At 64.4% G+C, this 26,668-nt stretch overlaps 3 protein-coding genes across 9 annotated transcripts; all 3 read left to right on the top strand.

The window, feature by feature from the left end:
- The first annotated feature begins 202 nt into the window (after positions 1–202).
- Positions 203–16,751, top strand: WDR90 (WD repeat domain 90). The gene is made up of 44 exons (XM_040634464.1): positions 203–301; positions 572–707; positions 829–1,052; positions 1,181–1,357; positions 1,441–1,549; positions 1,750–1,920; positions 2,196–2,310; positions 2,398–2,465; positions 2,818–2,921; positions 3,000–3,218; positions 3,331–3,393; positions 3,632–3,700; positions 4,284–4,394; positions 4,475–4,620; positions 4,693–4,750; positions 5,238–5,356; positions 5,479–5,622; positions 5,707–5,837; positions 5,918–6,034; positions 6,315–6,550; positions 6,728–6,867; positions 7,067–7,197; positions 7,597–7,727; positions 8,074–8,235; positions 8,437–8,565; positions 8,768–8,898; positions 8,977–9,017; positions 9,168–9,299; positions 9,417–9,599; positions 9,937–10,034; positions 10,662–10,764; positions 11,054–11,175; positions 11,356–11,515; positions 11,608–11,798; positions 11,887–12,055; positions 12,176–12,287; positions 12,419–12,590; positions 14,598–14,720; positions 14,871–15,045; positions 15,142–15,272; positions 15,382–15,525; positions 15,602–15,721; positions 15,808–15,892; positions 16,369–16,751. Exons 1-44 carry the CDS (start codon positions 203–205, stop codon positions 16,566–16,568), a joined length of 5,901 nt encoding a protein of 1,966 aa, XP_040490398.1. The 3' UTR covers positions 16,569–16,751.
- A 222-nt stretch (positions 16,752–16,973) lies between these two features.
- On the top strand, positions 16,974–22,571 carry RHOT2 (ras homolog family member T2). 5 transcript variants are annotated; one of them, XM_040635615.1, is made up of 19 exons: positions 16,974–17,108; positions 17,233–17,291; positions 17,369–17,450; positions 17,544–17,587; positions 18,413–18,466; positions 18,913–18,965; positions 19,040–19,148; positions 19,293–19,394; positions 19,476–19,574; positions 19,699–19,807; positions 19,897–20,017; positions 20,321–20,405; positions 20,490–20,632; positions 20,711–20,811; positions 20,893–21,023; positions 21,106–21,186; positions 21,293–21,415; positions 21,499–21,701; positions 21,979–22,571. In XM_040635615.1, the coding sequence occupies exons 1-19, from the start codon at positions 17,072–17,074 to the stop codon at positions 22,103–22,105; spliced, it is 1,863 nt and encodes a 620-aa protein (XP_040491549.1). In that variant the 5' UTR covers positions 16,974–17,071; the 3' UTR covers positions 22,106–22,571. The 5 variants fall into 5 exon arrangements, with proteins under 5 accessions (XP_040491549.1, XP_040491548.1, XP_040491550.1 ...); XM_040635614.1 differs by having other exon boundaries at positions 17,526–17,587; XM_040635616.1 differs by lacking the exon at positions 18,913–18,965 and having other exon boundaries at positions 17,238–17,291; positions 17,522–17,587.
- A 1,455-nt stretch (positions 22,572–24,026) lies between these two features.
- Positions 24,027–26,659, top strand: RHBDL1 (rhomboid like 1). Of its 3 annotated transcripts, none has more exons than XM_040635619.1 (8): positions 24,027–24,156; positions 24,621–24,782; positions 25,019–25,243; positions 25,320–25,468; positions 25,564–25,676; positions 25,751–25,851; positions 25,932–25,992; positions 26,068–26,659. In XM_040635619.1, exons 1-8 carry the CDS (start codon positions 24,118–24,120, stop codon positions 26,337–26,339), a joined length of 1,122 nt encoding a protein of 373 aa, XP_040491553.1. In that variant the 5' UTR covers positions 24,027–24,117; the 3' UTR covers positions 26,340–26,659. The 3 variants fall into 3 exon arrangements, with proteins under 3 accessions (XP_040491553.1, XP_040491555.1, XP_040491554.1); XM_040635620.1 differs by having other exon boundaries at positions 24,048–24,156; positions 24,624–24,782; XM_040635621.1 differs by lacking the exon at positions 25,751–25,851 and having other exon boundaries at positions 25,564–25,711.
- The last annotated feature ends 9 nt before the right edge of the window (positions 26,660–26,668 follow it).

Here is a 26,668-nt window from a genome sequence, read left to right as displayed (position 1 = left end):
GTGGGCAGGTGCCTGAGCCCCATCTCACGATTCACGAATGTTAGCAACTGGCCCAGGGATGGAGTCCCAGGGACGCGGGACTGGGGCCAGATCTCAGGATGCTTGGTCCTGTGTCTTAACCCCCCAGGCCGAGGTGCCCTGTGGGACACTGCTTGGCCTCGGGTGGGTGGCACTGCCTGCGGAGTGGAGTGGAGTACCCCAGATGTGGAAGCTAGAGGGCTGGAGGCAGGAGGGTGGAGACCGGTCTGAGCTGTCGGTGGGTGTGGACAGCCCTGGCCAAGTGCATTCCCATAAATATGGGGTACGTCACCTTCCCGATACACAGGTGCGCCCGAGAGTCGGGCACCTCCCTGGTTCCCACTAGCCTTGCTAGGTCATCGGCACAGGGGCCTGGCTTGGGAGTAGCCGCAGAGGCCCAGGGTCGCGACGGTTCTCAGGGCGCCGGAGAGGCGGCCCACGCCGAGCCGGACGAACCTTGCCTTACGACCAACCGCGGTCCGGCGACTCGACTCTGGTCGCACCGCGGTCACGTGGCCGATGTCGCGCCGTCGTCCGCCCCGCCCCGCCGCAGGTCACGTGGCCTGGGCCGCGTGACGGCAGCAGTGGCGCCGTTGCCAGGCGGCCGTTGCTAAGCGCGCGCTGCGTGCCCTGCGTGGAGCGCGCGGCGGTCGAGGCGGGAAGTGCGAGCCCCAACGCCATGGCGAAAGGTAGCGGCGCGCGGGAGGCCTGGGCCGGGGCGTCAGCGCGGCGGGGGGACCGGGGCGGCGGGGCGTCAGAGCGGCGGGGGGACCGGGGCTGGCGCTCAGTAATAGCGATTTCGGAACACAGACCCAGCCTTTGGCTCCTCCCTGGAAGGTCTGGAGGCCCACAGCGGGATACCCGCCCTCGCCGGCCGGGGTCTGGCATCTGGGGACGCACCTTCATGCCCACGGGGGTCCTCACACCTTCGTGGCCCCCCAGTGTGGCAGCACCCGTTCCTCAACGTCTTCAGACACTTCAAGGTGGGCGAGTGGAAGCGGTCCACTAAGGAAGGCGATGTGGCTGCTGTGACGGTAAGCGGGCCAGGGGATCTCTTCCTTCTCTCCTGAGAGCCCTGGTAGAAGCCCGCGAGGGTCACACGACGGTGCCCTTCTTGGTGTCTCTCGCTGGACCGCGCCGCCTCCCCTGTTTCTCTCTTTAGGATAGGACTCTGAAGTGCACTGTGTATCGCATCCGGGGTTCTGTGTCTGCTGGAAATTACATCCAGCTCCCCAAAACCAGTACCCAGTCCTTGGGGCTGACGGGCCGGTACCTGTACGTGCTCTTCAGGCCCCTGCCAGCCAAGCACTTCGTCATTCACCTGGACGTGGCCACCGAGGTGCCAAGCTTGGGAGCAGGGGCCGGGGGTGCTGCGTTCCTGCAGCCCCTCTCGTCTTCTCATGGTCATGCTGTGCCCTGCAGGACAGCCAGGTCATCCGTGTGTCCTTCTCCAACCTCTTCAAGGAATTCAAGTCTACGGCCACATGGCTGCAGTTTCCCTTCATCTGTGAGGCAGGGTTAGCTGTAAAAGGTGATGTGGAAACGGGACATGAAGGGCTGCGGTAGCCCGAGAGAGGCTGCCTGAGAGCAGAGAGGGAGGTGGGCAGTCGCAGGCACAAGGACCGATGGTGCTGGGGGGGGGGGCACGTGATGGTTGGCGCCGGCTGAGTACAGACCGCTGTGGGCTGGCTGGTGAGACCGTGGGCGCTGGTCTTGGCTCGTGTTCTTCAGAGCTGGCCGCTGTTGCCCCCTCTGGTGCCCGCTGGACATGCCTGCAGCTTGATTTGCGTGACATTCTCCTGGTGTACCTGAACCGGTGCTACGGTCATCTCAAGGGCGTCAAGCTGTGCGCGAGTCTGCTCGTGAAGAGCCTCTACACCAGCGACTTGTGCTTTGACCCCGGTGAGTGCTGTACTTACGCCCTGTGCGCATCCTGCAGCCTGCCCACTCCGGTTCTCTCCCCTCATCCCTGAGTTCTCAGCAGGAGGGGCTGACATCCCGGCCTGTGATGGAAACGCCTGTGCAGTGCCCTCTCGGAGCCCCCCAGCTCCTGAGACACCTGTGGGGGGCAGGGGGTGGTGGTGGCTGGACTGGGGGTACCTGGTATTGAGACCCGCCTGGGCTAGAAGAGGGAGCAGGATGGGCTTGCTTCCGTGGACCAGCTCCACTCTTTGTAGCTGTTACCATTGCTGAGGCCCAGCGAGCAAAGTTGCCTGTCACACCTGTACCTCGAGAAATGGCATTCCCGGTGCCAAAGGGGGAGAGCTGGTATGACCGCTATGTCCACATCCGGTGAGCAGCTCTGCCCATCCTGAGGGAGGCCAGTGAGGGGAGCACAGGGCGGTCCCTGGACACTAACTTTTCCTCTGCCCTGTCGAGGTTTCCAAGTGACAGCTCAAAAGCATCTCCTGAGCTGGTTCAGAAGAGCTGTTCCCCTCCTGAGGCAGGTGGGCTTGTGGGGTCACCAGGGATGTGGGCTCAGGCCTGCAGCAACGTGGCGTTTCACGGGAGGGGGTGTTGATATTGTATGGGGGTGGCAAACCTGCCAGGGTGGTGCCCACGGGGGCCAGGGCTAGCCTCGAGGCTGTCCTGAGATGCCAGGACCATGTGGAAGGTGGTGTGGGGTGCTTGGTGTCCTCAAACTTTCCAGCTAGGAGGGTGTGCGGGGCCTGGCTTAGAGGGGTGGGCTGCAGCTGTTGCTGTGGCTTCGGAGGAGTGGGCGAGGCCGTATGACCATGCTGTCTCCAGGCCTCTGTGCGCTCTGTTCAGTGGCTTCTGTGGCCTTTGGTTCCATTCCAGGTTTCCTGGGGCGCACGCTGCAGGTTCCCCCTCACCCAGTGGCTTTCAGCGATCTCTTCCAGGACAGTGTGCCCTCCCCGGTCCAGATGTTGGGTCCCATAGCTGTGAGTGCTCCTGTTCCTTGGAGATGGGGCTGCAGGGTGGTGGCCTCAGGGTGCTGACACGCACTTGTGCCTCTGCAGTCGCGCCAGGCCCCCTCAGTGCCCAGGCCCCTTCCAGAGGTCAGCTTGTTCTGCGAGCGCTCGGAGGTCCCCAGTATGAATGGCCGCAGTGACCGTAGCCAAGAGCACTCGGCCAGGGCGGAGGTCACTGACAAGCATGCAGCTGGCAACGGTGTTCACGTGTCCGCGCCTAAGCCGACCATGGTTGCCATGGCCCTAGAGGATGTGGCCATGCACGAGGTCAGTGCCTAGCCCTGGGAAGGTGAGGGGTAAGCCCTCTCACCGAGGTGGGTGGGGCCCTGATGAGGTGTGGCTCAGGGCTACTGGGTCTCTGAGACCTTTTGTCGTCCAGCCTTCTGGCCGAAAGCACAGCAGGCAGGAGGTGGCTTTGGACAAGGATCTCTTCCAACAAAAGGTAAGGAGACACCAGGCGATACGTGGAGGCCTGGGAGTGCGGGCAGGGGCAGGAGCTGAGGTCCCCACAGGGTCTGGCACTGAGGCCCGATCCTGGCTTCCTGCCACTGTGCAGCCGGCAAGAACCACCCAGGACCACGTTGCTTTCTTGGCAGGGAGGAGCTAGCCTGGGCTGGTGCGGTCCCAGTGCGATGGGAGCCTCACCTCCTGGGGTCTCACTGTGAGTTTGCCTGTTTCAGAGCTTTCTCCCGGATCCGATCCTGAGACTCAAGGGAGTCATTGGCTTTGGGGGCCACAGTACCAAATGGGTGAGTGGTCCGGTGCTCTTTCTTAGGTGCTCTTTCTGGGTCGTGTGTCAGGTACACAGAGGGGGCAGTGGGAAAACCGTGAGACCCCAAGGTGGTTACGTGGACATCTATGTTTCCTCGGGGTGTGGAGTCTCTCACCCCCCGTGAATGCCTGGCCCTGTCCGTGTTGGCACACGGCCTGGCGTTTGCTCAGTGGAAGCGGGACTTCCTGTCCCGGCGTCTGTTTCTTCTGTTGGGAGTGCAGGCCGCGCTCGCACGGGCCCAGGTGCTGGAGCGTCCCTAGACCCGAGAGCTGTCACGTGTCCTGTGAGGCTTTGATGCTTGTCTGGCGTGTGGGGCTGGTGTGGGCACCAGTTTTGGGTCTGTGGCGCTGTGCTTGCCAGGTCTTTCTAGACGTAAACCGAGCGTCTGTGGGTCCTGGTGTTTCATTATTTCCACCGTGGAGTTTCTAGTATTGCAGACAGGGTTTGGGGGAGGTCCTGCATGTGTGTGTGTGCTCCTGACACGGTGGCGGGGTGTGCTGGGGTTGGGGAGGGCGGAGGCCAAGCAGCTCGTGACGTCCACATCTGGCCCCTGTGCACAGGCGCTGTGGACCCGGGACGGGGCTGCCGTGGTGTACCCCTGTCACGCAGTCATTGTCGTCCTGCACGTCCACACCCGGGAGCAGCGCTGCTTTCTCGGCCACACTGACAAGGTGGGTGCCACCCGCCTGTCCCAGGGAAGGCTCGTGCCTGCGAGCCCAGGGCCGTCCCCCCAACCTGCCACCTCCTCCAGGTTTCTGCCCTGGCACTGGATGGGAGCGGCGTGCTGCTGGCCTCGGCCCAGGCCCGGCCCCCAAGCATGCTGCGCCTGTGGGACTTCCAGACCGGGGAGTGCCTGTCCCTGTTCCGGAGCCCGGCCCACACCCTCTGTTCCCTTAGGTGCGCATGGGGCCTCTGGGAGGGGTGGGGGGCCGGCCCCAGCCACACTGACTGCTTGCTTTCCATCCACAGCTTTTCCAACAGCGGGGCGCTGCTCTGTGGCGTCGGCAAGGACCGCCACGGGAGGACGGTAACAGGCCCTGGTCAGGGAGGCAAGGGTGGCCTGTGCCTGGGCGCAGGCAGAGGCCAAAGGGCTTAGGAAGCAGAGCTCCCCTGCCCAGCCCGCTGCCCTGCGTGCCCTGTATGATGCCTCATGTTCTCAGGCCCCTGGACAGAGTCGGTGTGGCCGCCGCCTGCCGTCTCTGCTGGCCGTGTTTGGCGCAGCGGCCTTCCTGAGGTCAGGTGTATCTGAGGCGGTTCATGTTCCGGCACGGGCCCGTCTTTGCTCGTGGGTCGGTGTTTTCTCTGTTCCCACAGACATGCCCAGCTTCGAGTGTGGAAGCCCAGGAGTACGCGGACAGGTTCCTCTGGGCTGTGGGACCAACGTCCCCACACCCTCAGCTCCCGAGCGCTCTGGCGGGCTTGTGTAGGAAAGAAGAGCTGAGGCCTGCGGGAGGCCAGGCAGGCAGGCAGGGCGGATGCGTGGGCCATGGGCACTCAGTACGGGCTTGTTGCAGGTGGTGATGGCCTGGGGCACAGCCCAGGTGGGACGAGGCGGTGAGGCAGTCCTTCTTGCAAAGACGCACACCGGGGTTGACATCCAGGCATTTGAGGTGGCCTTTTTTGACGAAACCAGGTGATGGTGCTGTCCCTGCTTTGCTGGGATGAGGCCTCGACAGCCCATGGGCCCGGATGGGGTCTGAGCCTGGCGCTCCCTGGCTTGGGGACCACCCACAGTGTCATGTTTCTGCCCTGCAGGATGGCCTCGTGTGGGCAGGGCAGCGTGCGGCTGTGGCGGCTGCGCGGGGGGGAGCTGCGTTCCTGCCCTGTGGACTTGGGGGAGCACCGGGTGCTGGAGTTGACCGACCTGGCCTTTGGATGGGCCCAGGATGGCCATACGCTGTGAGTCCTACCCTCACTCCCATAAGTGGCTGGGTCCTGTTCCCACCTGCCCCTTCGGCCCTCACTTGTCGCCTCCCTGAGCAGCTATGTGTGTGGCCGCAGTGGACACATCTTGGAGATCGACCGCCAGCTCCTGGCCGTGCGGTATGCTCGCCGCCTCCTGCCCACGCGGACCCCCAGCGGCCCTCTCTCACAGAAGCAGACCTTCAGTTCTGGTAGGCGGTCCCCTGCTGTATGGGGGGCGGTGGTGGGGGAGCCGCCCTGGTGCTGTGGGCTGACCCTGCCCGCCCCCTAGGCCCCGGCATTTCCATCAGCAGCCTCAGCGTGTCGCAGGCCATATGTGCCATGGGCTCGGAGGACGGCTACCTGCGGCTCTGGCCCCTGGACTTCTCCTCTGTGCTCCTGGAGGCAGGTGGGACCACGGTACCGTCTCAGCATCGGAGTTGCTTTGGGAGGGTTGTGTCCCTGGGTCATCCCCTGGCTAGACATCAGTGTCAGTCCTCCAGGGGTCATCCCCTGGCTAGACATCAGTCCCAGTCCTCCAGGGGGTCAAGTCCTGAGCCCAGGAGTGGGTGGTCATTGGGGAGCTGCCCGTTCTCGCCACAGAGAGATGGAGCTGCAGGCTGCAAGGAAAGGGGTTTGTCTGTGTTGTGGAGGGGGCCCGGGAGGTCCCTGAGCCACCCTGTCCGCAGAGCACGAGGGCCCAGTCACTTCAGTGTGCGTCAGCCGTGATGGTCTGCGTGTGCTGTCCACCACCTCCTCCGGCCACCTGGGCTTCCTGGACATCCCGTCCCGGGAGTACAGCATGCTGGTTCGCTCCCACACCGCTCCGGTGCTGGCCCTGGCTACCCAGGGCAGCCGAGGGCAGCTGGCCACGGTGTCCCAGGACCACACTGTCCGCATCTGGGACCTGGCGACTTTGCAGCAGGTGGGGTGCGGCCAGAAGGGAGCCATCGCAGAGGGAGGCACTGCGGGCTGGTGGGTGGGGCCCAGGCAGGCGTGGAGCACTGCACGGTCCGTGGGGCCCGTGGAGAGATGGGCTCTCGGGCTCTGAGGCCGGCTGGCAGCCCCATCCCTGCCTGCCCTCATGGACCCCGCCCCCCAGCTCTATGACTTGAGGTCCCCGGAGGAGGCCCCGTGTACCGTCGCCTTCCACCCCACGCGTCCAGCCTTATTCTGCGGCTTCAGCAGTGGGGCCGTCCGTTCCTTCAGCCTGGAGGCTGCTGAGGTTCTGGTGGAGCACAGGTGGGTGCCCAGTGGGTTCCAGCCCTACAGATGCCCGTGCCGGAGGCTGCGGTGCTGCGTGGGGCGCCGGGTGGGGAAGGGCCGTCCACGGAGAGCCCCAGCCCTCTGCTGCCCCCGGGAACTCAGGCAGCACCAGCTGTGAGCAGTCTGGGACGGTGCAGCTCAGGGCCGGGGTGGTGGCCGTCCCTGTGTGGTGCAGGTGTCACCGAGGACCAGTCACCGGCCTGGCCGCCAGCCCCGACGGCAGCCTCCTATTCAGCTCCTGCTCCTTGGGCACCTTGGCCCAGTACCACTGCGCCAGCACCCCGTGCCGTGTGCTGCGTGTGGCAGGTCAGACCCCTTTGCTGCCCATCCAGCCTCCTGACCATCTCCTCATCCGGTCCCCGTGGGGTGGGGGCTGCTCGCTGCCTGCAGCTCCGGGGTGAGTGTGGTTTTAGAACTTCTCACCCCCCAGAATGAAAGGTCAGTGAGGGTCTGTGCCAGCCCTGCTGCAGGAGGAGGTGAATGGCCTGAGCACTAGGTAGGAGTCGGGTCACCTGAGAGCGTGTGTTTCCTCCTGTGGCCACTGTAACTTGGGCCAGCCAGGTGGTCACTTGGCAGCTGGTCGTGGTCCGGGAGAACCCCCAGCTATCCCAGCAGTAGCTGGTGCCCACTGGTGTCTGTTTCCCACAGCCGGGGGCAGGTTTGGGTCTCCACCCGGTTGACCCTGTGCCCCCATGCTGCCGGCAGCTGACATGGTGTGCCGGGACGCCCACCCAACCCCCAATGCCCTGGCGGTTAGCGCGGACAGCCGCCTGCTGGCCTTCGTGGGCCCCTCCAAGTACGTGGTGACCGTCATGAACGCAGCCTCCCTGGAAGAGGTGAGTCAGCTGGAACCCTCCGTGTGGCCATGCTGGCATGGCCAGCACTCTATGGATGTTCCCCACCGGCTGCCACATGGCCGTCCTGGGTTCCACCAGGGTGGAGGGGGTCAGGGAGGGCAGGGGCTCTCCTCGGCCCTGTGTGGGGTGCGAGGGAGTTAAGGGGGCAGGTGGGAGGCCATGCTCACCCCAGAGAGGGTCTAAAGGATCACGGAGTGCGTGAGCCACAGGCAGGCAGGGTTGCTGGGTGGGTGCCTGAGGCTGCTCACCTCCTGTGCTCTGGCTCTGGGGGGCGCAAGCTCTTCCCGGAGGCCCTCACCGGTGGCTACTCGGTGCTCTCTCCCAGCTGCTACGAATCAACGTCAGTGCGCTGGACCTGGCCAGCAGCCGCCTGGACTCAGCTGTGGCCGTCTGCTTTGGCCCCGGACCCCCTGGCCACCTGCTGGTGTCCACGTCCTCTAACACGGTCATGGTGCTGGATACCATGTCGGGCCGCGTGGTCCGGGAGGTGAGCCCAGGGCTGCGGTCAGCCACTTGACCTCCCCTTCCCTCTGGGCTCCAGCTTTAGTGCCTGCAATGCCTCGAGCAGGAGGAGGCCCTGGCCCACCTGCTGCTCCTCCGAAGGGGCATTTCTCGAGAAGGGAGACTTCCCTTGTGCGGCGGTCTGTGATTTCCGATCTTCTGTCACCGACAAGAACATTTCTTGCAGCTGCCATGTGTTCCCCCTGTGGCCTGCCCCTCCCTGGCCCTCAGCAGGGACGCCCGCTTCTTGCTGATGGCCACTGACCGGGCCATCAAGGTGTGGGACTACCCGACGCAGGCCTGCCCCAGCTGCCAGGTGGGTGATACCCCCAACTCCCCTGTGCTTGCTGGAGCTTGACGCTCCTGAGAGCCTCCTCCTCACACCCCCCGTCTGGGGGGTCAGGGGACTCAACAGCCAGATCTGCAGGATGCGTCGCTCTCTTGCAGCGTGAAGCAGAGGCCCGTGGTGCTCTAGCTGTGCCTGGAAGCTCTCTGTGTCTGACTCCCATTGCCCCCAGGTGTATGTCGGCCATTCAGAGCCTGTGCATGCTGTGGCCTTCACCCCTGACCAGCAGCAGCTCCTCAGCGTGGGGGATGCCATCTTCCTCTGGGACATTCTGGGTCTCCCGGAGAGCTCACCACCAGGAAGGCAAGTGCCTGCCCTAGACCTACGTCTGCTCGCCACCCTGCTACACCCTTCCCACCTGATCTCTCGTTGCCTCTGCAGTGCTGGAGACTCACCTGGGGCACCGCCGACCTGCGAGGCTAGTGAGTGACCCCACCACACGGGCAGGCTTTGTGATAACCTTTGGTGCTAGCCCTGCAGTCTCTGTGGGTGGCATAGCGCCCCTTCCTTCCGTGAGGTTTCTAGTGCAGAACTGGGGGTGTGTGGCACAGGCTGGGTCCTTCTGTCTCCAGGCCCGGATGCAAGGCAGCTGGAAGACACGGTGTCTGGGGCCAATGGGCTCCCCCGGCAGCAGGTGCCTGAGCCATCCCCGGCTTCCCCACTCCGGCCGGGCGTCTGTGCTGGACCCCTCAAGGGTGATGATGGTAAGGGTGGAGGGCCTGTTGGGTGTGTCTCTGGTCCAGGCCTATGGGGGGGACAGGGGGCGGGAGCAACGGTGCTCCGCTCCTTCCTCTCAGTGCCCCCCTCCCCGTTCTCCCCAGGTGCCTTCTCCTTGTCAGATGAAGAAGGACCCTCTGAGGAGAGCCACAGCCCTGAGGGGCTCCATCAGGCCTCAAGTCTGCCCATGCTGGTGAAGGAGGCCAGCGGGGCTGGAGACGGGGTCTGGGGGTCTCCAGGGGGCCCCTGGGACCTCAGCATGGGTCCCCACCCCCATAGCTGGTCCAGTAAGCAGAAGAGGGGCAGCCGGGTGGGGTGGGATACTCATGATCAACCAAGGTTTTTCACGGGCTCCAGGCGGCCTGAGGGAGGCCCAGCCGCCTGACGGGCTGAGGTTTACTCTGTGAGACGAGCTATGTTCAGTACCGGGCAGGTAGGCTCGTCTGGGGCCCCGGCTGGGCCAGGCTAGCAGTGGGGTGCAGCCCATCTGTGTCCTCTGGCCCCACATGTATGCTGTGGCTCAGACACGTGTCCCCGTGGTGGTGCTGGGTGACTGTGCAGGGAGGGGTCTCTGAGGGTCATGGGTGCTTTGGTGTTGCGAAGCCTCGTCCTTCTCCCCATCAGGTGCTTGGAGTATCAGAGAAGCTCAGGTCCATCCCTCTGCCCGCCCAGACTGCTATAGGCACTTCCTGGCACGCTATAAGACCTCCCCACTGGCCAAGGTCAGTTGGGGTGGGGGATCCTCGCAGGCCCTTTCACAAGCAGACACCCTACAGGCACAGAGGTGGGGGTGGCACAGCCCTGTAGCTTCTGGGAGTGTCGTTTCTCCCTAGGAAACTTGGTTTCCTGGAGTCTCCCTAGCGCGGCCCCCAAAGCTCACAGCTGTGGTGACAGGGCTTAGCTGTAGATTTTGGTGACGGTCACCCTGTAGGTGACTTGTCCACCCTGTGTCTGCACTCTGGCTGGCTGGCCAAGGCTCTCACTGTCCTGCGGACGTCCAGAGTGGCCCTGGGTGGTGTCCTGATGAGCCCTGACTACTTCCCATTTCCTCCTCCCGTACCTGTGCCCTCCCTGAGATCCCCCCTGGGTCTTGCTGCCCCTGCCTGGCCTCCCTACACTCCCGCTGCCTCCCACACCTCCCACGTGCACTTTTCTGTCTGCACCCTGAGCTCTGCCTGCTGCTCATGTGGGTTTTGGGGCCCGTGTTCCTGCCATTTTTCTCCTTCTGGGAGCCTGCATCCCCCCAGGCTTCATCGCAGGCCCCAGCCTGATGCGGGAGAGCCTGAGTTGCAAGGGCGGACTGCCGGGCACTGTGCCAGCACCCCAGCGTCCTGTCCGTGTCCTCGCAGAGTGCCTCTGTCTCCAGTGCTGGCGTGGAGCGTCTGCTCCTGAAGGCCGTTGTGGGCTACAACGGGAACGGGCGGGCCAATGTGGTCTGGAAGCCAGATACAGGTGGGGGCCGCCGCGCACCCTGGCTCCCAGCCCAGAAGCTACAGGGAGGGCCCAGCTCTGTCCGCCCCTAGGACAGGCCCCAGGAAGAGCCCGTGAGCACTTGCTCGTAGGTGGTTTGGGTGGCAGGGCAAGAGGGGTGCCCGAGCTGAGACGTGATCTCCCGGTAGCGTCTTGTGTTCCAGCCTCTGAGCGGGCTTTCCGGGGGTGAGCCCCCATGGCTGTGGAAGGGAACAGGGAAGATGCACCCTGGCCCCAGCCGACTGGCTCAGGGCTGGCCTCCTGCCCACAGGCTTCTTTGCCTACACCTGTGGCGGCTTGGTGGTCGTGGAGGACCTGCACTCTGGAGCCCAGCAGCACTGGCTCGGCCACCCCGAGGAGATCTCCACCCTGGCCCTCAGCCACAATGCTCAGGTGCCGGCCTCGCCTCCCATCCTGCCCACCAGGGTCAGAGCCTGGATTCTTGACAACCACAGCGGGGTCTCACCTCCAGGGCAGTTCGAGGGATGCTGGTCCAGCCTTCCCTCCAGCCAGAACCAGGATGGGCCGTGGGCCATGCCCTCCCTGTTAACGTCCTGCCCTCCTGCCCTCCAGGTCCTGGCCTCTGCCTCGGGCTGCAGCGGCACCGCCTCCAGCTGCCACATCCACATCTGGAACGTGCCGGGGGGCTCCTGCCAGCACCTCATTTCTTACCACAGCACCGCGGTGCAAGCCCTGGCATTTTCACCAGATGACGAGCTGCTTGTCACCCTGGGTCAGTGGGGGTGGGGAGGACAGTGGCCTCTCGACTTTCCTGCCCGTCCTGGGACCCCGGGCAGCTGATGCAGCTACGTGCGTTTTCGCCAGGGGACTACGGTGACCGCGTTCTGGCCCTGTGGAGCATGGCCACCTATGAGCTCCTGGCATCCACGCACCTCCCGGAGCCAGTGCACAGTGTGGCCTTTAACCCCCGGGATGTTGGCGAGCTGGCCTGTGTGGGCCAAGGCACCATTACCTTTTGGCTCGTGCAGCAGCATGGGACCAACATCAGCCTCCAGGTGCCAGGATTTGCAGGGTGTTCTGGAGGATGGGGTCTGGCTGGGCCTCAGGACATTGCTGACCCACGCTTCCCTCGTGTCCCTTCAGGTGCGCCGAGAGCCCATCCCTGAGGAGGTGGGGGCGGGCGAGCTGACCTCGCTCTGCTACGGGGCTGCACCTCTGCTCTACTGTGGCTCCAATGCCGGCCAGGTCTGCGTCTGGGACACAAGTGCCAGGCGCTGCTTCCTGGTCTGGGACGCTGACGACGGCGAGATTGGTGGGTGCCTAACAGAATCCCTGCAGCCCCTGACGGCTCAGGCTTGGCTTCTCCTCGGGAGACCTTGTCTCAAGCTCTGGGCATCTGGGGAGGGGGCTCATGCCACCTCCTGCCTCCCAGGAGTGCTGCTGTGCTCGGGTGCAAGGCTGGTCAGCGGCAGCAACACCCGGCGATTGCGCCTGTGGGCAGTGGGGGCCGTGCCGGAGCTGAGGTGTAAGGGCTCACGCGCCAGGTGAGCTGCTGGGCGTGTCGCCGGGGGGGGGGGCGCTGCCCGAGGATGGGGACACACCCCCAGAACACCAGGCTCCCTGGGCTGTCACTGCTGCTACCCTTTCCACCCACTGGCCTCATCCCCCACCCCAGGTCTAGCTCTGTGTTCATGGAGCGCGAGCTGACCTTGGACGGGGCTGTCGTGAGCGCGGTCTTCCACGACAGCATGGACATGGGTGTGGTGGGCACCACGGCAGGCACGCTCTGGTACGTCAGCTGGGCCGAAGGCGCCAGCACCCGCCTCATCAGTGGCCACAGGAGCAAGGTGAGGGCATTTCCAGCCTGGACGGGGGCAGGGCGGTAAGCCACACGTGCTCTGCTCTGCCCCTCCTTTCCCCGGCTTATTTCAAGCCCAAGCCCAAGTCAGACGGGTTTGTGCGTAAATGGTCCAGGAGGTGCCTGGATGAGGACAGCCTGGAGCTGTGTGCTTACCCCTTGTCCACACAGGACCCCCACGCGTCCCCACCCAGGCCTTTTGGCCTTCTCTGTCCTTTTTCTTTTGGCACTATTTTTTCTTGCACTTTCCTTGTTGAGAAAACAAGCTTCTTTGTCCTGGAACCTCCCACCAGCTGGGCTGGACCTGCTTCTCGGCCCTATGTTCCCTGTGGTCCAAGAGGTCTGGAGGCCGGGCCAGGGTCTGGTCAGGGGCCGCTTGCCTGTCGGCGCGGTGCTCCTAGAATGACTCACTACTTGGGTAGGACTTGCTGGTGGTGCTGATCTCATCCTGGCCACGAGGGACGGCCTCATGAGCTTGGTTTCTCCGAGGTAGGGCCGAGGCAGGAGCCGCAGGGTGGGCGAGTCTCTCCCTCCTGGGCCGGGTCTCCTGAGTGCCGGTTTGGCTCCTCGGCCTCCAATGGTGGTGTACGATGGTGAGGCTCTGTGTGAGCTGCTGGGTGGAAATGTGGGTCCGGCTTCCTTGCGGTCAGTGTTTCTCTTGATGCTTATCAAGCCCTGTTTTGGGCCAGTGGCAGGCTCTTCGAGTTGGCACCTGAGTCCTCCTTCTTTTTTTTGATCCCTCTTCGTTTCTTTAGACATAATGGTTGCCATCAAAGCAACTTGAGTTTGGGATGGGCGAGTATCATCTGCTCTTTGTGTGTTTTTGGTGACAGCTGTGGGTTAAGATACAAGGTACGCGTCGTACACCTTACTCTCTTGAAGTCTGTGGTTATGTTACCTTCCCAGAATTGCACAACCGTCACCACAGTCACATTTGAGGGCATTTCACCTCCCCAGAAGGAAGCCCCATACCCTTCAAACACTGCCCCACCCCCCACCCCGATTGCCCTGCCCAGCCCTTGGGTCTCACTGACCAACTGTGTTTCTCTGGATTCACTTGTTCTGGGCATTCCTTCTTTCACTGAGCACGAGCCCTACGGTTTATCCGTAGCATAGCGTGTGTCAGTGCCAGGTACCTTTCCGTGTTCGTTCATCCACCGGCACACGCGCACTTGGGCCCTAAGTCCTTGACCGGAGCTGATGGCCGCAGGTGATTTCCCTCTTGTGTGGAAGGGCGGGGTGCTCCAGGCTCCCCTCTGCAGCTCCGCCCAGAAACAGACTCGGCTATTCCCTCTCAGTCTGGGGGCCCCTCTTGTGGGAAATGGACGTGGGGGTCCTGGTCCGAGTGCCAGAGGGGCCAGTCGCTGCTTAGCCACACAGGAAAATTATTGTTTTTTTAAGTAAGATGTATTATGAGTTCGTACTTACCCTTGAAATTCACGTTCAAGGCTAGACCGTCCTGTGTTTTTTCCCTCTTGGGCACATGGCCTCTGTGTCTCCTTTTCCCTGCGCTCTCCTGCCCAGGCTGTCTGCCTTTACCTTTTGTGTGCGGCCCTCCGGGGACACGTCGTCACGCATGGTCATGTCACCACTTTTTAGGGCCTGCCAGAACAGTTCCTTCTGTCTTAGCAAGGGAGCCATCAGGTTCGACCGACCAGTGGGCTTCTAGTGACTCCATCCCACCCAGGTCTCGTGTGGGGACACTTGGGAGGGAGGCCAGGACGGTGTCTCTATGCCACATGGAGGTGGATGGGGCCAGGCAGGTTTGTGCTGAGATGGGTAGTCTTGTCAGAAAGACCCACCTGGGGTGCCCAGCTGGCTCAGTCAGAAGAGTGTGCGACTTGATCTTGGGGTCGTGAGTTTGAGCCCCACGTTGGGGATAGAGATTACGTTAAAAAAGTAGAATCTTTAAAAGACAAAACAGACATGGTCCTGCTGTGTCTTCCTCTGCCCAAGGGCCACACAGCCTCAGCGGGGGCTGGCTGGCTTCTTGCAGGTGAACGAGGTCGTCTTCAGCCCCAGCACGTCCCACTGGGCCACGTGCAGTGATGACGGGAGTGTGAGAGTGTGGTCCCTGGCCAGCACGGAGCTCCTGATCCAGTTCCAGGTGCTGAACCAGGTACTAGAGGAGACCAGGGCCGAGCCCAGACCACCTCCCGGCCCTGCCTGGTCTCCATGTCCTCCCTGAGTGTCCATCCCAGCCTTGGGGCTGGGCCCCCGTTCCCCATCCCCAGGGGAGTGCTCGTGTTTCCCCACTGTGGGTCCCCAGAGCTGCCTCTGTCTGGCGTGGAGCCCCCCCGCCTGTGGACACCCGGAGCAGCAGCAGGTGGCAGCAGGCTACAGTGATGGCACGCTGCGTGTCTTCAGCATCTCCCGAATTGCCATGGAGTTCAAGATGCACCCCCATCGGGCTGCCCTGACGGCCGTGGCCTACTCTGCAGATGGTGAGGAGTGGGGACCAGCAGAGCGACAGTGTAGGCACACGTCTGGGCTGGGGGCCAGGGGCCCACAGGGTAACACTGTGGCCCTGTCTGGCCCAGGTCAGACCATCCTCTCTGGAGACAAGGATGGGCTTGTGGCTGTGAGCCGCCCCCGCACGGGGATGACCTTCCGTGTGCTGAGTGATCACCGAGGTGCTCTGATCACCACCATCCAGAGCACAAACAAAGAGGTGACGTGGCTTCATGAGCCGGCAGGGCCTGGCCGGGAGGATGCTGGCAGGGGAGGGAGATTGGGTAGGGCAGGGCAGGAGGCACCCACCAGCCCTTACCCACCCCCAGCATGGAGACTTCGGGGCAGAGGGTGCTGACCTGTGGCTAGCTGCCAGCTCAGACCAACGCATCAGCATCTGGGCCGCCAACTGGCCGCGGGGCCACTGTGAGCTCGTGGACTGGCTGAGCTCCCCGTCGCCCACCCTCACGGAGGTAAGAGTCCTGCGGGGCACCAGGGGTGGGGACGGTGCCTGCCCACCTGACTGCAGCATGCTGCGCCCCTCTGCAGGTTCCCAGCCATCCACCACCCTGTCTTGTTGCCTTCTGCCCCTGGGATGGGGCATTGCTGGTGTGTGCGGGCCTCGGCGTGCATCCAGAGGTGGTCTTCTACAGCCTTCGCCAGAAGCAGGCATGTGTATCCCTCGCCCCCGTGTGGGGCCAGGAACCCGAGGGACCCAGGGCCGGGGAGGGGAGGCTCACACTCACTGTCCACAGGTGGTGGAGAGGATCCCGCTGCCGTTCTTTGCTGTGTCCCTGAGCCTGTCCCCTGGAGCCCACCTCATGGCCATTGGCTTTGCTGGTGAGTTGTGGTGGAATGGGACTTCAGCCTGTATTGAGTGGAGCCGGGGGGGCTCACCCATACCTCCACCTGGGACCTATCTCTCACGTCAGTGCCGCAAGTTCCTCATCTCTGAAGTGGGCTGAGGACACAGGCCCCAGGGGAGTCGTAGGGTCAGGAGATGAGGGGTGTGGGGTGCTGATTGCAGCACCCAGGGCCAGTGCCTCAACAGAGGGACTTGGCCTAGCTTGGGGCCTTGAAATCCCCATGTGGTGGGATACCTGGGGCTGACGGGCCCTCCCGTTAGCTGTGCTGCCCCGGTCCCAGCTGTAGTGGGCCCCGGGTGTGGCGGACGCAGGGCTTTAGCAAACCTTCGTCCAGAGGCACCGACACCAGGACAGGTTGGGGGACCCCGGGCCCTGGAGCTGCACAGACACGGGTACGGCGTGTGGGGCACTCAGCCTGCCCAGGCCCAGCCCTATGCCATCTGCCCACAGAGCGTGTGCTGAGGCTTGTGGACTGTGAGTCCGGGGCCGTGTGGGACGTCGCCGGCCATGATGACATGGTGCAGCTCTGCAGGTTTGCCCCATCTGCCCGGCTGCTCTTCTCGGTGGCCCACAGTGACATCTTGGTGTGGGAAGTCACAGGCCACCGGGCCTCGGAGGGGGCCTTGAGCTCAGGGCCCCCATTTGGCTGAGAAGCTGGGATGTCGAGGGCCTCCTGCTGAGCCAGGAAGGCCTGGGTCTCTCCGCACCAGACAGGCCTGGGACTCTAAATCATCAAGAATCCTGAACTTATGGAAAGTGTTTGCTGGCTCTTTACCTGCGGGCTTTTCTATATTTCTACCTTGTAAAGTTCAAATAAACGTGGGTGTTGCGTTCTGGCATTGTCAGCTGGTCACTCCAGGCTCCTGCTGCCCTGGCCTGAGCTCAGTCTCCAGCAAACCCCCAGACTTCCCGCTCCCTGCGAGGGAACGTGCTCCAGAGTGGGCCTGGCGGGGCTTGCAACGCCCAGTGTGGCCGCGCGGTGGCGCTGTCGCACAGCCGGGACGCTCTGGCCCGCTCGGCTCGTTAGTGAGGCTCAGCGAGCGGGGGCCGGAAGTGCGGGCGGGGGCCGGAAGTGTGGGCAAGTGGAAGTTCCCTGGTCGGGGTCGGAGGCCGGGTCGGGCCCGGGGCCGGGACCTGGACCTGTGCAGCCGCCATGAAGCGAGACGTGCGCATCTTGCTCCTGGGCGAGGGTAGGCGCCGGGCTGGGGAGCCGGGCGGGGGTCTCGGGGCCGGGTCGGGGCCGCCGGGGTCGGTCCGGAGTGGGGAGGAGCGCGGCCATCGTGGCCGATGCGCTGACCGCGCCGCCCCGCGCAGCCCAGGTGGGAAAGACGTCGCTGATCCTGTCGCTCGTGGGCGAGGAGTTCCCCGCGGAGGTAAGAGTCGAGCGTGGCCGCAGCCCTCGGTGCCCGTCCCCGGGCCTCGGGCCGCCGTCACGCCGCGTCCCCTGCAGGTCCCTCCCCGCGCCGAGGAGATCACCATTCCCGCAGACGTCACTCCGGAGAAGGTGCCCACCCACATCGTGGATTACTCAGGTAGAGCGGGCCGGCCCCGAGCTTCGGCCGTGCGAGGGGGACGGGGGGCGGGCGTCTGGGTAGGTCCGCAGTCAGGGTCTCCCCTCTGTGCAGAAGCGGAGCAGACGGCGGAGGAGCTCCGGGACGAGATTCACAAGGTACGCTGTGTCCTGAGGGCTAAGCCCCCGGCTGCTGCCTCCCGGGGATTAGGTTAAGGCGCTCAGGGTGCCTGAGACCTCACTAACCCTGCGTGGTCCCTCAGCACTGCTAGTCGGCGGGTTTCCTGGGCTCACCTTGCACGGAGCTGGGGAGGAGAGGGACCGTGCTTCCTACATGGCCGACCAGCCCCATGGTTTTGTATGCCCATTGTCTGCCCTGCTGCTGGATCCTGGGAACAGCCTGTCGTGTTTTCCAAAGTGGTCGCTTACCCAGCTCTGTGTCCTGGCTACCTGTACTGCCATCCTGTAGTCCAGTGCACTGCTCTGAGCCTCTGGACCCTAGCAGGTGCCCTGACCAAGACTGCAGGTCACAGCTGCTCATCTGTTATCAGGAGGACCTGTGCCTGAACTGAGCTCCCTGGGGGAGCCTCTGCTGTGTCCCGGGGCATCCGTGGCCCAGGGTAAAGGCCACAGCTATCCAGAAGCAGCCTTCTTGTCACCATCAACCCTTGTGGTGATCCTTGTCAGTCTCTGTGCCTGAAACGACGGGAACGAAGGGCTGCGGCCAGGATGCCAAGTTCTGGGGGTGGCCTGGTCTGTCCTGAGCCTTCCAGGGGATCTCCCAGAGCTGCCATGCTCAGGCCTGGTGGCTCCAGTGGAAGGGGACAGGGGAGGACTTGTCAGCTTGGAGCAGCTGACGGTGGCTGGGGAGTATTGGCTAGAGGGGTGCTAAGGAGGGGTGGGGTTCCAAGGTGTCTGGCCCCATCAAGGGTGGCGTGGAGCGGGAAGCCTATGGTCACGCCACGCCCACCCCCTTTCCTACAGGCAAATGTGGTGTGTATGGTGTATGACGTGTCTGAGGAGGCCACCATTGAGAAGGTGAGGGCAAGAGCTTCTGCGCTTCAGGTCCTTGCTGTTGGCACCCAACTCCGTGGTGTCCTCTGAACAGACTCCAGATGGACATTCACCTGACCCAGGCTCTGGGCACTGGGGGCCTGTAGGAGGACCCCCACAGATTCCCCAGGGAGTTCCCGTGGCCCTGCCTCCCCAGAAAGTATGTGGGTGGTTAGAAATCTGCACCACTCAGACCTATGGAAGGGGCTGCTTTGGGCTGCTGAGTCCTGGTCCCTTGGGGGTGTTTGGGAACTGCTAGGGTCAGATAAGGTCCCACCTGCTGACTGTTCTCTCCAAGTGGCCACATTCCCAGCGTCCAGGACTTTGTTTCTCAGTGGGCGTCTGACCTCCCCCCATCCAGGCATGTGTTCCAGGAGGGAGCCATGAGGACAGGCAGGCCCCTGTTCTCACAGCCCAGCCTTACTTTTCAGATACGAACCAAGTGGATCCCACTGGTGAACGGGCAGACTGAGAGGGGCCCCAGGTAATGGGCAGGGCCCAGGTGGGTGGGCCCTGCTAGCTCCCCCATCCACCGTGACCGTAGGCCTCTCCCCGCAGAGTCCCCATCATCCTGGTGGGCAACAAGTCGGACCTGCGGCCGGGGAGCTCCATGGAGGCTGTGCTGCCCATCATGAGCCAGTTCCCTGAGATCGAGACATGTGTGGAGGTGAGTGGGTGGGTGCCCGTGTGCTGCTGGCCGCTGGAGCTCCCCAGGGCTGCTGGAAGACAACCCACGCCTGCCTCTTGTGGGGGGCCCTTTTGAGTTTGGGGGTATTGGTCACGTTTCTGAGTCTGTCCCTGCGGCCACCAGTGCTCTGCCAAGAACCTGAGGAACATCTCGGAGCTGTTCTACTATGCGCAGAAGGCCGTGCTGCACCCCACAGCCCCGCTCTACGACCCCGAGGCCAAGCAGGTGGGCAGCAGGCTCTGGTGAGGCGGCCAGGCTGGGGGCAGCGGTGGAGTGGGGTACGTGCTGAGCTGGCTGTCCCTGCAGCTGAGGCCCGCGTGTGCCCAGGCCCTCACACGCATCTTCAGACTCTCAGACCAGGATCTAGACCAGGCGCTCAGTGACGAGGAGCTCAACGCTTTCCAGGTGCGGCCCCCTCTGTCTGCTGGTGCTGCCCGTCCCGCGAGGGCACAGCCTCGGGTGCCCTCAGTGACACTGAGCAGTCACTGAGGCAGCTGGCTGGCTGATGACGACTTTCCCTCGGGGGCAGAAATCCTGCTTTGGGCACCCCCTGGCCCCGCAGGCCCTGGAGGACGTGAAGATGGTGGTGTGCAAGAACGTGGCAGGAGGTGTACGGGATGACCGGCTGACCCTGGACGGTGAGTCCTGACGCCCTGCCGTGCCCTGGGGGCGGGGGGCGGCCAGGCTGTGCTCAGTGCTATCTGCTTCTCTGCCTCTTCCGGAACAGGCTTTCTTTTCTTGAACACGCTGTTCATCCAGCGTGGCCGCCACGAGACCACGTGGACCATCCTGCGGCGCTTTGGCTATGGAGACACGCTGGAGCTGACCCCGGACTACCTTGTCCCACCGTGAGTGGTGGGCGGGGCTCAGCCTCCCTTGTCAGTGGCAGGCGGGTGCCTGGGGGCTCCTCGACCCTCATCGGGGGCCCTTGGCATTGGGCCAGGACAGCCTTGCCGTGGGTGGTCAGGGTCGGACGACGCAGAGGGCCCCCTGCCCCAAGTGCTGTTCTCTCCAGTCTGCTCTCCGGCCACGGTGCTCGGCTGAGGGGGTAGTGCGGGAGCCTCCCCGTCCCTGTCCCAAGACCCGGGAGGTGTGGGGAGCCTGGCGGGCAGGGCCCCCTAGGAACTGGACGGCCCCCGCATCTCCTGCAGGCTGCATGTGCCCCCAGGCTGCAGCACCGAGCTCAACCATTTGGGCTACCAGTTTGTGCAGAGGGTGTTCGAGAAGCACGACCAGGTAAGGATGTCGTGACCTCCGCCCTGCGCCACCCCAGTCCCGCCAGCCTCCAGGTGCAGGTCTCCGCAGCCCCTCTGCCCACAGGACCATGATGGCTGCCTCTCGTCTGCGGAGCTAGAGAGCTTCTTCAGCGTGTTCCCCGCTGCCCCCTGGGGCCCTGAGCTGCCCCTCGAGGTCTGTGCCGAGGCTGGCCGGCTGTCTCTGCATGGCTACCTCTGCCAGTGGACGTGAGTTCAGCCCCTGCCCGTGCCGGCCATTCGGCAGCGACCCCGTGCCTCTCACCCTCCCCTTCCTCCTGCCCCTAGCCTGGTGACCTATCTGGACGTCCGGCGCTGTCTTGAGCACCTTGGTTACTTGGGCTACCCCACCCTCTGCGAGCAGGACTCCCAGGCCCACGCCATCACAGGTGGGTGCCCGCCTTCACCCTGAGCCCAGCCCCTCCCTGGCAGCCCCCTCGGTCCCACTCACCCGGGCTGTCTGTCCGCAGTCACTCGTGAGAAGAGGCTGGACCAGGAGAAGGGGCAGACGCAGAGGAATGTTCTCCTGTGCAAGGTGGTGGGCGCCCGCGGAGTGGGCAAGTCTGCCTTCCTGCAGGCCTTTCTCGGCCGCAGCCTGAGGGTGAGCATCTGCAGGTGGGGGGGCAGGGGCTCTGGACGGTGTCCGGGTCAGCGAGCTTCACGCGGCTCCCTCCTCCACGCAGGGTACCAGGGAGTTCGTTGAGGAACGTGCCATCTATGCTATCAACACGGTGCAGGTCAACGGGCAGGAGAAGTACCTGATAGTGCGTGCTGGGGTCTCCAGGATAGACCTGGGTCCGCGTGGGGGGCTGTCTCAGTGTGGTGCGCGGGGCTGACCCTGCGCCCGCCCTGAGGCTGCTCTTTGTCTAGCTGTGCGAGGTGAGTGCCGACAGCCTGCTGGCCACCGCACCCGATGCCACCTGTGACGTGGCCTGCTTGATGTTCGATGGCAGCGACCCCGGGTCCTTCGCGCTCTGCGCCAGTGTCTACAAGGCAAGCACCCCACCTCGTCCCTCCAGGGCAGTCCCCACACCTCGGCCGTCCGGGAAGGGACCTCACGCGGCCTCTCTCCGCAGCGCCACTACATGGACGGGCAGACCCCCTGCCTCTTTGTCTCCTCCAAGGCCGACCTGCCCGAAGGCATCTCGCCACCCGGGCTGTCGCCCACGGAGTTCTGCCGCAGACACCGGCTGCCTGCCCCTGCCCCCTTCTCGTGTGTCGGCCCGGCCAAGCTCAGCGCTGCTGTGTTCACCCGGCTCGCTGCCATGGCCGCTTTCCCGTGGGTACCCACACGCAGCCCTGTGGTGGGAGGCCGGGCCCTGTCCCAGGGAACCCATAGTCCCTGCTGCCTGGAGAGCCAGACAGCTGTGGTGTCGAGGCCAGAGTCACTCGGGGGTGCAGGGCGGGCCTGGTCTCGCTGGTGGCCCTGTGCTCTGGGAGTTGGGCTGTGCGCCATGCGGACGGAACGCAGCGCCGGGAGGCAGAGTGGGGGCTGTGGCAGCAGGCGTCTGGGCAGCACCCCCAGGGTGTCTCCAGCCATCCTCTTTCTCCTGCAGACACCTGGCCCACAGGGAGCTGCACACCACCTCCTTCTGGCTGCGGGTGACGCTGGGGGCCATCGGGGCTGCTATCACTGCTGTCCTCAGCTTCTCACTCTACAGGGCCCTGGTGAAGAGCCGATGAGGCCTCAGGGCCACCTGGGTGCTGGTGTGGGGCCGCCTGCTCGAGGGGGTGTTCCTTCTGTCTACACTTGGCTTCTGGGGACACTTGGCCCGCCTCCTTGTCTGACCCCAAGGGCAGGCCCCCAGGTCCCAGCCGCCTGTGTCCCTACCCAGCTGCACATGCCAAGCATCGCCCCGTTTGGGTATCACGTGTTGGAGGGGCTGGGCGTCATGGGTGAGGAACCAGTGACCCCCAGACCCAAGTATTCTCAGGGTTCCACTCCTTCCTGGTCCCAGGCAACCAGTGGGCATGAAGGGGGTCAGAAGACAGAACTCTGGACCAGAGGTGGGGGTGGGGGAAGGACACGGGTGAGGATCGTGTGGCCTCCCCTCTCCTCCCTGGTGTGCAGTGGCCCAGTGCCTCACCCCGCCCGGAAGACATGAGGTGGCTCTCCTGATTAAACCTCACTTGTGTCTTTCGCACCTGGGATCCTGGTTTCTGAAGCTGACTTTTCTCGAATCCACTGAAACACGCCCTTTGTCTCAGCATGGGCTGGAAACCTCGCTACTGAGCCCCACAGCTCTCCTCCAGGCCTGGGTCCCCTTGCTGAGGGCTCCCTCGGGGCCCAGCTGCATCCATCCGGGTCCATGCTGGCCTGAGGGGTTCTGATACGAGAGACCCTCCTGGTGGCCGCAACGCCTTGCAAAGCTGAGCATCCCAGTCGCCTGGCTGAGGTGTGCCAAGGGTCTGGGACGCTGGGGCGGGACTGGGGTGTGCCCAGACGCCCTGCTGCTCGTGTGCAGGGTTGGCCTGGCCTGAGAACTCTGTCGTCTTTTCCTCACACCCTGACCAGAGGCCTCGGCCCCTTGCACTGGGCAGGGGACAGCCAGAGAGCCCCAGCCTGCAGGGTGGGGGGCCGAGACCCTTTCTTGGGCCGGGGAGGGGCCCGGTGTGGGGCATCTACTGGGTATGTGTTCTGGGGCCTGGAGCAGAGCGCCTGCGGTGTGGCTGGGCGCCCCCTCCTCCCTGCTGTCAGCCCTTCTCTGTGAGGCAGCCGGCCCCAAGCCGCTATTTGTAGAAGGTTGGGGGAGCTCTGCCTGGAGCAACAGGGTTGCTCCAGCCTGACACAAGGTCTGGGGTTGACCCTGAAGTTGTCTTTCCACCGGCCCCACTGGCCCTCATCCCATGGGTGTGGGTCTCACCTGCTCTAGGGTGGGGCCGGATGCTGTTTCTGGCCAGTGTGTCCTGAGGCCCAGGCGCCAGGAGTGTTGACTGGCATCAGGATCTTGAGTGACATCCCCATGGTCTCGGTCACATCCATCCCTGGAGGGGTCTACTTGCCCTCCCCAGGAAGTAGGGACCCTTTGCTGGCCCAGCTGCAGCCCCGTGCATTGGGCTCTCTGCACCAACGTCCATGGGTCTGCCTAGGCTCCCCATGAACTCCCGGAACTGGAACGGTCGGGGCTTTTCGGTCCCGGGTGGGTGCTGGGCATTGGTGTCCATGGACTGAGCAGGGACAGCTGCACCCAGCCTCGCCCTTGACCCCTGCTAGCTGCCCTGTTGCCCTTGGTGTCCATGTGGCAGGCACGCTGGCCGGAGTCAGGAGTCAGGCAGGGCGGTGGTCGGAAGGCACCCCAGGGGCGGTGGCTTCAGCGCTGAAGCCCCAAGCAGAGGGGCAAGAGAGGGAGGGATCGGGGTGCTCCCCTGTGACTCAGTTTCCCAGCCGCCGAGCCCGCTTGACGAGCAGCCCCGGCCCGTAACGGGAAGGCGGTGAGCGGAGCGGCGCGACCCGAGCTCCGGTCGGGGCCTTTCCTTCCTGGGGCGCGTCCGCATGCGGGGCGCGCGCGAGTCCCGGCCGCGCGTGGCGGGGCCGGCGGCGGCAGCGTGCGCGCGGGGGCGGGCGGCTCTAGCTTCGTGACGCGGCGCCGAAAGGAGCGGGCGGAGCGGCCGGGCCGGGGCGGAGCGGAGTCGTCCGCAGAGCAGCCCCTTCCGGCCGCGGCCGCCGACCCCGGCCCCCGGCCCCGCCTGGCTCTATGGACAGGAGCTCGCTGCTGCAGCTTATCCAGGAGCAGGTGCGTGGGGTGGGTGGGGGGCGCCGGCACCGCCCCCGCCGCAGCCCTCCGCCGCTGGGCTGGGCCGAGGCGACGGAGCTCGCAGAGAGCCGCGGTCCAGTCCCCGCTCGGCGCCTCCTCTCAAGCCCCCTCTCCCACGACCTTGGTCCCCTGCCTGACACCCCAGGGGAGAGCAAGCCAGATCTGGGTTCCTGGAGAGGTATAGGAGGGTGGGAGATTGTCCTCAGACCTTGGCCCTACCCTTCTAGGAGGAGGGGCAGGGCAGAAATGAGGTGGGGAAGTCCCTAAGAGCTGGAGGCCTGGGACCCAGGCACTGGTACCCTGGGAGCTCCTGAGACCGTGTGCATACAGAAGTCTGGCCCCAGGGTGCTTGCAGCCTGCCACTCCCCGCTGGCCTGGCCCAGCCCTGTGGCCTGGAGGCCTGACCCACCCTCAAGCCTTGGCCGATGCCCCCCCCCCCCCAGCAGCTGGACCCTGAGCACACAGGTTTCATCGGTGCGGACACCTTCACCGGCCTGGTGCACAGCCATGAGCTGCCCCTGGACCCGGCCAAGCTGGACATGCTGGTGGCCTTGGCCCAGAGCAACGAGCGGGGCCAGGTCTGCTACCAGGAGCTGGTGGACCTGGTCAGTGTCATAATGGGCGGACAGCAGGGGTAGGGGCCCAAGCCTTGGCAGGCACAGTGCCTGGCTGGAGTGGGGTGGGCAGGCAGCCCCCACTCCCTGCCCTTCCCACCAGGGAGGGGCGTGGACTTGGGGCAGGGACTCAGACTCTACCAGGAGCTGGGCGGGCCAAGGGGACAGGGTGGCTCTGGGGGGGGCGGGGAGTATGATGGCCCATGCTTAGGGCCACCCCCCTCCAGATCAGCAGCAAACGCTCAAGCAGCTTTAAGCGGGCCATCGCCAACGGACAGCGGGCACTGCCCCGGGACGGGCTGCTGGACGAGCCAGGCCTGGGTGTCTACAAGCGGTTTGTGCGCTATGTTGCCTACGAGATCCTGCCCCGAGAGGTGGACCGCCACTGGTACTTTTACCGGCACCGCAGCTGTCCACCCCCCGTGTTTATGGCCTCAGTCACCCTCGCCCAGGTGTGCCCACTTGTCTGCCACCCAGGAGCCCCCCACGAGCCTGGCCCTGCCTGCCCCTAATGCCTCTCTCCCCCAGATCATCGTGTTCCTGTGCTACGGGGCTCGACTCAACAAGTGGGTGCTGCAGACCTACCACCCTGAATACATGAAGAGCCCCCTCGTGTACCACCCTGGCCACCGTGCCCGAGCCTGGCGCTTCCTCACCTATATGTTCATGCACGTTGGGTGAGTGGGGGCCCCCCGCCAACATCCGTCTGATGGGAGTCAGGGGCTGGTGGCCTGACAGCTGACCTCACGTCTGTTTACACCCACATGTCCAGCCTGGAGCAACTAGGGTTCAATGCGCTCCTGCAGCTGATGATTGGGGTGCCCTTGGAGATGGTGCATGGTCTGCTCCGCATCAGCCTGCTGTACCTGGCCGGTGTGCTGGCAGGTGAGGCAGGCACGTGCCCCCTGGCCATCTTACTGGTGAGCCTCACCCTCATGGCTCTCCCTTTGCTCACACAGGCTCCCTGACTGTCTCCATTACCGACATGCGGGCCCCTGTGGTGGGGGGCTCTGGTGGGGTCTACGCCCTGTGCTCGGCACACCTGGCCAACGTCGTCATGGTAATAGGGCAGACTGTGGGGTGGGTGTGGGGAGGGGCCCACAAGGCCTGCCTCACAGCCTCTGTCTCACGCCCCATCAGAACTGGGCTGGGATGAGGTGTCCCTACAAGCTGCTGAGGATGGTGCTGGCCTTGGTGTGCAGTAAGTAGGGGTCAGGGGGCTGGGGGGCCTCAGCCTAAGGCCAGGGTGCCTCCCACCTGCCACCTTTCTCTGCAGTGAGTTCCGAGGTGGGCCGGGCCGTGTGGCTCCGCTTTTCCCCACCACTGCCTGCCTCGGGCCCCCAGCCCAGCTTCATGGCACACCTGGCAGGTGCAGTGGTAGGGGTCAGCATGGGTCTGACCATCCTACGCAGCTATGAGGAACGCCTGCGGGACCAGTGTGGCTGGTGGGTGGTGCTGCTTGCCTATGGCACTTTCCTGCTCTTTGCCATCTTCTGGAACGTCTTCGCCTACGACCTGCTGGGCGCCCACATCCCTCCACCACCTTGATGGGCTCCCCAGGGCCATGTGGGCCAGGGCACAGGTGTATGCGGGCTGGCCACCAGGCGAGCCTGCATGTCCGCCCTCTGTGAATGTACATCTCAAGACTGCTTCTCCTCCGTGGGGGCAGGTGGCCCCTGTAACCCACTGAGTCCAGGCCAAGCCTTACATCAGCCCTGGCCATCCCCTCCCAGGCCTGGGGAGGTAGGACTGCCTGGCCAGACAGTGGAGCTCCCCAAGTGTGGCCCCAGAGGAGACCCAGCCCTGGCCTCTCCCCCGAATTTGCGGTCTGAGCCTTTTTGGAGAATGAATAAATATTTTACACAGCAGCAGGTGGC

Source organism: Ursus maritimus, unplaced genomic scaffold (assembly GCF_017311325.1).
Source record: "Ursus maritimus isolate PB19 unplaced genomic scaffold, ASM1731132v1 scaffold_2, whole genome shotgun sequence".
In the NCBI taxonomy this organism is placed as follows: Eukaryota; Metazoa; Chordata; class Mammalia; order Carnivora; family Ursidae; genus Ursus; species Ursus maritimus.
This window is presented reverse-complemented; position numbering and strand designations above follow the sequence as displayed.

Coding starts and splice junctions, on each gene's coding strand:
- RHOT2 (XM_040635614.1), top strand. CDS start 17,072: ATGAAGCGAGACGTGCGCATCTTGCTCCTGGGCGAGG. Junction 18,467..18,912: donor AGGAGGCCACCATTGAGAAG/GTGAGGGCAAGA, acceptor CTTACTTTTCAG/ATACGAACCAAGTGGATCCC. Junction 19,575..19,698: donor AGGAGCTCAACGCTTTCCAG/GTGCGGCCCCCT, acceptor CCTCGGGGGCAG/AAATCCTGCTTTGGGCACCC.
- RHBDL1 (XM_040635619.1), top strand. CDS start 24,118: ATGGACAGGAGCTCGCTGCTGCAGCTTATCCAGGAGCAG. Junction 24,783..25,018: donor ACCAGGAGCTGGTGGACCTG/GTCAGTGTCATA, acceptor ACCCCCCTCCAG/ATCAGCAGCAAACGCTCAAG. Junction 25,469..25,563: donor TATATGTTCATGCACGTTGG/GTGAGTGGGGGC, acceptor CCACATGTCCAG/CCTGGAGCAACTAGGGTTCA.
- WDR90 (XM_040634464.1), top strand. CDS start 203: ATGTGGAAGCTAGAGGGCTGGAGGCAGGAGGGTGGAGACCGGTCTGAG. Junction 3,701..4,283: donor GGGGCCACAGTACCAAATGG/GTGAGTGGTCCG, acceptor CCCTGTGCACAG/GCGCTGTGGACCCGGGACGG. Junction 6,035..6,314: donor CTCTGTGCTCCTGGAGGCAG/GTGGGACCACGG, acceptor CCCTGTCCGCAG/AGCACGAGGGCCCAGTCACT.